This window comes from Pteropus vampyrus, unplaced genomic scaffold, assembly GCF_000151845.1.
Source record: "Pteropus vampyrus isolate Shadow unplaced genomic scaffold, Pvam_2.0 Scaffold121, whole genome shotgun sequence".
In the NCBI taxonomy this organism is placed as follows: domain Eukaryota; kingdom Metazoa; phylum Chordata; class Mammalia; order Chiroptera; family Pteropodidae; genus Pteropus; species Pteropus vampyrus.
The window spans coordinates 3,108,568-3,115,414 of NW_011888902.1; the positions used below are offsets into that span (position 1 = coordinate 3,108,568).

The 6,847-nt window shown below is 37.3% G+C and overlaps 2 protein-coding genes across 8 annotated transcripts in view; both read right to left on the bottom strand.

Annotated features, from left to right (window-relative positions):
- EPRS (glutamyl-prolyl-tRNA synthetase) overlaps positions 1–108 on the bottom strand; it is a 50,285-nt gene extending 50,177 nt beyond the window's left edge. The window contains exon 1 of the mRNA XM_023534152.1: positions 77–108. Within this exon, the coding sequence (XP_023389920.1) occupies positions 77–108 (32 nt within the window). The remainder of the gene's footprint in view (positions 1–76) is intronic.
- A 4,484-nt stretch (positions 109–4,592) lies between these two features.
- Positions 4,593–6,847, bottom strand: part of BPNT1 (3'(2'), 5'-bisphosphate nucleotidase 1) — an 18,258-nt gene continuing 16,003 nt past the window's right edge. For 3 of the 7 annotated variants that reach the window (XM_011366136.2, XM_023534160.1, XM_011366133.2), the window contains one exon: positions 4,639–5,255. In XM_011366136.2, coding sequence (XP_011364438.1) covers positions 5,107–5,255 — 149 coding nt within the window. In that variant the 3' untranslated portion in view covers positions 4,639–5,106. Of the gene's footprint in view, positions 5,256–6,048; positions 6,107–6,202; positions 6,386–6,847 lie in introns of all 7 variants that reach the window. The other 4 variants (XR_002781857.1, XM_023534161.1, XM_023534159.1 and 1 more) reach the window with 4 other exon arrangements.

Here is a 6,847-nt window from a genome sequence, read left to right on the forward strand (position 1 = left end):
TGGAAGACACCAATGACCTCAAGGCCATACTGGGAGCCACGGGATGGCGGGTGCCTTCAGTCAACAGGACACTGACTTCTCAGGCATGACCAGGAGCAGCAGTGTCATGGTGTCTAAAATCCCACAGAAGTCCTCGTGGAGGTGACCGAGGAAGGCATGGGAGCTTCCACTGTCGCTGGGATGGAAATCGTTCCAACATCGTTACCAGTGTATGAAAATTCCCACTGTGATCACCCTTCTCTGTTCTTCGTCAAGCACGGAAAGACCAAGAGCATCTTCTTCGGCAGAGCCTCTTCCCCTTAGATGCTATTAGCCTGTCACTACTTTGAGAAAAAGTTCAGAGTTGTTCCAGTAAATCGTTTGCTAGAAATCAAAGGTTCTCTTTCATTTGTTTTTCTTTCTGATCTCATAGTCATCACTAAGAATTTAATAGTTGAACTAGTATGTCGTGCATCTCTTTCCACCCACACATGTAAATCTATCTTTGCTGTGAAAATTCCTTTGGACAAAATATTCAATTTCAGGATAAAGAGATATTTCAATACTGTATTTTCTAAATTCGAAATATGTTTGTGACTTGTCTTAAATAAATCAAACCAAACCAAAATTATACCTGTTCTTCAAACTTATTAACCCTAGACTCCAACATTGAATTTAGGTGATATCTGGGACCCTTACATGTCTAATTTTTTAAAAATTAAATAACATCAGTAAAACAAAGACATTCAAGAGAAAAAATACTAAATATCTAATATCATTTTATTGTTAATATCCTATAGTTATCGCTATTTTAGGCTTACCATGTTATATATCGTAATTGCCTGTTTTGTCCTTTGTATTATAAGCTTCTTTAAGACTATACCTTTTGTTTCTCATCTTTTACCTGTTCACACTTTCCCTTTGCCTGGAATAATTTTCTCCCAGATTTTCATGACTGACTGATTTAAAACTCAGAGGTGAATATCCTTTCACACACCTTTTGATAACTTTTTTTTTTTTTTTGGCAAATCTTGTATTTTATGTATAGCCTTTCAGACATAGTTTTTGCAGATTAATATCTTTTAAACATACACAGACACACAAAAGTGAGAATTGGAATGATTACCTATTTATCCTTGTAAAGATGTTCACATCATCTTTTTAGCCTCATAGTCTCGACTGATGGTCTATCTCAGCTAGCAAATTAGACAAAATTATTTGAAATCATGGTAGTCTTAGTATCTTTTGTTAGATACTTCTATTTTTATATTTATCCTTTTAAAATAGCGAGGAGCTCCTTTCTATACTATTGTTTAGATGTTTTTATTGCATATCTGCTTTATGATTATATGCTCATAATTTAATAAACATAAAACAAGGAAAGAACCTTTTATTTTTCCTGATCACAGTATCATAAATGGCCAAGAGAGAATGTTTTTCTTTAAATGTGTCAAAAAACCGTTTGTATCACTATCAAAAATAGTGTTTGTGGCTGTTTTCTTATACTCATTACTCACTTAAGGAAAATTGCTTCCATTCTTGGTTAATAAACAATCAAGATTTAAAAGACAATCAAGAATGGGTATTTTGAGCATCTACTGAGATTGAGACAACATGTTAAACCCTATTTATTATGTACATAAACAGGAGATATAGAGATGAGACAAAGTCCCTGCCCTCAAGGAGCTTAGTCCTATATGTGAAAGAAACAGGTAAGTAAAAATAGCTGTGTAGTGGGATACGTGCCACAAGAGAAATGTGTTCATCTTAAACACATAGGAAATGAGAGTAGAAATAAATGTTTGCCCAAAGTACAAAGTTAGCTCAGAAGATAGAAAACAATTACCTATAGCTAGTAGGGGAGGGAGGAGAGAATAGTAAAGGAAAACTTTAATAAGAGATGGCATTTCTGGGGGGATGGAACACAGGTCAAAGGAAGAACATGAGCTAAAGCCTGGAGTCATGAAACTGTCTATTTGGAAAACTAACCAGTTCGTTATTGACATAATATGTTTTGGCAATGAGAGATTAAAAGGTTGGAAGGTAGACACCCACTTTAAATTATAAAGACTTCTACCTATCATGCTGAGGGGCTAGATTTTTATCCTGTGGTAGAAGAGTTGTAAGCAGCAGTGAGAAGGTTAGGACTGCATTCTATCAGGATCGCGTTGATAGTAGTGTAGCAGGTGGATCGGAATGGGCAGAACTGGTGGTAGAGAGGTCAGTTAAGATGTTACTACGACAGTCCATGTGGGCGGAGATAAAAGATGAAGGCCTAAAGTAAGGCAGTGGAAATGAGAGTTGAGAATTCAGAACACATTTTGGATATATTTGGGAGGTCGAGTCAGTGGTGACTGATGGAGTGCTGGGGGACGGGATGGTGAGAAGCCGGTGTTTCTAGCTTTATTGCTGGATTTCAGTTTGACTGGTGGATGGTTATGTTGTCTAAGGAAGGAAGACGGGAGGGAATATAGGTTTGGAAAAGTGGTCTCAGACTGATTTTTTGAGATGTTTACAAGATACCTAGATGAAGATATCCTGTAACAGTTGCGCATTATGAATCTAAGGTTTAGGTGATATGTTGGGCTGGAAATGCCATAAAATCGGGTAGATAAACAGGAAGAGGACGTAAAGCTGTGCTACACAATATGGTTGGCCCCAGCCACATGTGGCTATTTAATTTTTCCTAACAGCTTCATTGAGATGTAATTCACATACTGTACCATTCACTCATTAAAAGTACACATTCAGTGTTTTTAGTATGTTCAGAGGTGTCCAGTCATTACCACAATCAATTTAGAACATTTTATCACTCCAAAAAGAAACCCTGTACCCTTTTGTCACTCTCTTTTCCCCTCATTGCTTAAATTTCTTTTAAAAAAATTAAGGCCGTACATGATCTGGCCCCTGTCCCCCCAGCCTCGCTTTCTAACAGCCTTCCCGCTAAAGTTCGTTTCACTTTAGCCTGCTCCGGCCAGCCGGCTGGCTGGCTTTGCTTTCTTTGCTTTCTTTTCTGTCCTTCCTTTCTTCCTCCCTTTCCTCCCTCCTTCCCTCTTTCCCTCCTTCCTTCCTTCCTTCCTTCCTTCTTCCTTCTTTTCTTCTCAGGAGTACCGTACTGGTTGTTCCCACTAGAGATCCCAGCTCTTGGCATCCAGTTTCTGGCTCATCCGTCACCTCAAAGAAGACAGTCCCACTTTCTCTGAAGGAGATCTCCTCCATTGCTGTCCCCCTACCCCAGATGCTGTCAGGCTCATCCTCCTACTGGATTTCCTCTATAGCATTTGCCACAGTATAAATAATTTCATTTACTTGTTCATTATCTATTTTGCTTCACAAGAATATAAGCTCAACAAAGAGACAGGCTTATGCCATTGTTGTGTCCTGTGGTGAATGTTTAGAACCCAGAGCAGTGCCTAACATAGAGCAGGTGCTCAAAAAATATTTCTTAAATAAATGATGAAGTAAATGGAGGCCAAGGTAAGAGAAAAAATGGTATTTTGGAGGAATTTGAAATGGCTGAGCGTGGCTAGAGTATATAAGTGTCCAGAGGTGTTGCTGGAGAAGGAAGAAGCCGTAACATTGAGATTTATATGCTATTACAGAGAACTCACATTTTATCCTGAAAGCAGCAGGAAGCCATACAAGATTTTGAGTAAGGGACTGGCATTACTAGATCTGATTTTTTAAAAAGTCACCCTGGAGACAACAGTAGATGAATTGGAAAGGAGTTTCCATGTAGGAGGATCAGATGGGAAGACACTGCAGTGATCCATGGGAGAAATAATGGGGTCTGAGGGTCTAAGTTAATACAGAGGCAATGGGAATGTTCACATATGTTGCTTGGGCAACTTAAGTCTTTACATAGGAGCCTGTACGAAATTCCTTCAAAGTTATTCTCACCTTGCACACACACACACACACACACACACACACATACGTGTGCGTGTGTATTTAGGTTTAGTCCACTGTAAATAGAAAACTGTTCTTAGAAGGAGCTAAATGGATTAAGAAAGTGATTTCCAAACTTGGCCAATTATCAGGATCATCTGGGGGATTTGTAAAATGATTTAAGGAGGGGTAGGCAAAAATGAATACTTTTTTAGACATCATAATTCAGAGATAGCGATGAGACATCACAGTAGGTTTCTGGGTATAGAAATCTAGAGTTTAAGAGTTCTACACTAGATAGATTTTGGAATTACGGGCAGTAGGCCCTAAATGAAGCCATACGTGTGGATTAGAATATCTTTTGAGAAACTAGAGAGAACCTAGAACTGAATCTTGGTGACTACTGACATTTAAGGAAAGGAAGATGAAGAAAAACCAAGAAAAGAGACTGAGGAGCCCTGGCTAGGAAAGGAAGAAGTCAGGACAGAGAAGAGTGTGGCCACGGGTGTGAAAGCCACAAAGAGCTTCAGGCTGGATTACAGAGCTCTCTAAGATTATACTTACCCTATTATCTAGTGAGTTCTAAACTTAAACGATTATGGAAGTCCCTGGAAATACACGGAATCAAATTTCCTGGGGTGGAACCTGTGACTTTGCATTTTTTGAGAAGCTTCCTGGGTGATTCTGAGACACAGCTGGGTTTGAGAATGATTAATCTGAATCACTTTCTTAATCCAATAACAAATTTATTTAAAAGCACTGGACAGCGACTGGCTAGAATGAAATAATTTATTGTAAAGAACCTTTCCCCATACATCTGTTTCATCAACATATATAATGACATTTTAGTGTATTCATAACTGGACAACTTTTAAAATTACTGTGAAAAATAAGGATGAGATTCAGGTAATAACTTGTGCTTCTGTGCCCTAAAGAATCTTTTGTACAGCAGGAATGTTGATTAAACAATTGACCAGGATAGTCAGTTGGAACTAAACTTTTCTTTCATTTCTCCAAATAGAAGGAAAAGAAATGTGACAGACTTTAAAATTCTCCAGAAGTCAAAATTGGTCTGGTTGATAATTCAGACATTTTTTAATTCTATTTTCTACTCCTAACGAAATGTAAATCGCTGACCAACAATGAATGAAGGTAGAGTTCTAATTCCATCTGATTAGTTTGAAAATGTATTATTTTGAAACCGAGTCCTCCTCCTAGCCAGGTAAAGGAGATGTTCCTTTAAGGAACAAGTGCATTTTTAACCGATTCAGGAACGCGACTTGCATAGTAGTCATAGTTCCTCAGAGTGGCCAGGACGCCCGCGGAGTTCATGTGCTTCACTTCCTTGTTATACTGAAGGGCATTGCCATGAATATCCGTTAACTTCCCTACAGAAGAACATCAGCACGTTAATGGGTCATTGGATCATTATGTCCCCAGTTACTTACAAGTGCCTCTTACTACCCAATGCAATAATACCCAGTTTTGGATAAAAGAAGGAAAACAATGGTTAAGAGTTAATTCAGCTGAAATTTTAGACTACATAGCAGTTTTGATTTCATTAAAATAATTTCATTTAGCATTTTCAGTTTATATTTCTCGGTATCAGTTTCTCTTCGTGAGTCGACTACTTTTCCTATTGGTTATACTCCATCACTACTATCATTTTCAAAACATTTTTTATTCTACCATATAATACTGAACACTTGATGTTCATAAAATATAACTGTATTATAGTTTCATTTAACATTCCAGTGAGAATGGATCATGATGAATTTAACTTCCTTGCCATGTAATATGTTGAGATATTGATACAATAATGTACTAGGAGAAATGATAGAATAAAAAAAAAAATCAAGTATTTAAGAGTATATGTGACCTGATACCTATTTGAAATTGAAAAATCATCTTACTATATATATTTGTAATATATTTTCAGTCAGATTTAAAAAATGCTAACTCTGATCTTTAGCACGAGTACTAAAGTATTTACCAATACTGGCTTAAAAGAAACTAGCTGAGATGATGATAATGAATATTTTACTTTTCAAGAAAAAAGCCCTAAAAGCATTAAAGCCATAAATTAAAAAGGGTTTAATTAACTATTTGCATGCAGATCAAGGTCCAAAAGAGAAACTATAACTAAAGAAAAACGAATTGGCTGAAAATCTGCTTTCTCACCTATGAAATGTAGGGGTTGGACTGGATAATCTCTAACTTTCCTTCTAGTTTTTATATCCTAAGAGTAGGTAAAAAGTAATATTACTGAAATGTTATGTCTTAACATAAGGACTGTATAAAAACTGTTTAATTCCCCAAAATAAAACGGACCGACCTCCCACAGCGTGTAAAATGACTTAAAAGCTGTTTAATTCCCCAAAATAAAACGGACCGACCTCCCATAGCATGTAAAATGACTTAAAAACTGTTTAATTCCCCAGAATAAAACGGACCGACCTCCCATAGCGTGTAAAATGACTTAAAAACTGTTTAATTCCCCAGAATAAAACGGACTGACCTCCCACAGCGTGTAAAATGACTTCTGGAGCACACGTGTCCCACTTCTTACATCCCGGACTTGCAAACACATAAGCAGAGGCTTTGCCTTCGATCAGCTGAATAATCTGTAAGGTTACACACAATCATCATCACTCAACGATGAAATGAATGAGGTACAACTAAGAGAATGTTGCTTTTTTCTATCGATCCCTTTGTCAGACTGCACTTAGGTGGAATCCTTTAGCAGATTTAAATGTTGAGTAGTATGAAGAAATGTGCACAACACATGCATTAGGGTACAGGGGCCTGAGGGGAAGCCTGGTCAGTAGGCTACGAGGGGGAGACCTGCATAGTCTCTGTGTTCCAAGTGAGGGAAAGTTTCCTTTCTTTATGCTGTTTTCTTTCTTACTGTAAAAACAATATAGGAGAAATATTTAAGTTTTTAAATCTTGTAAACAGTTGACCATTACTATATAAAAGA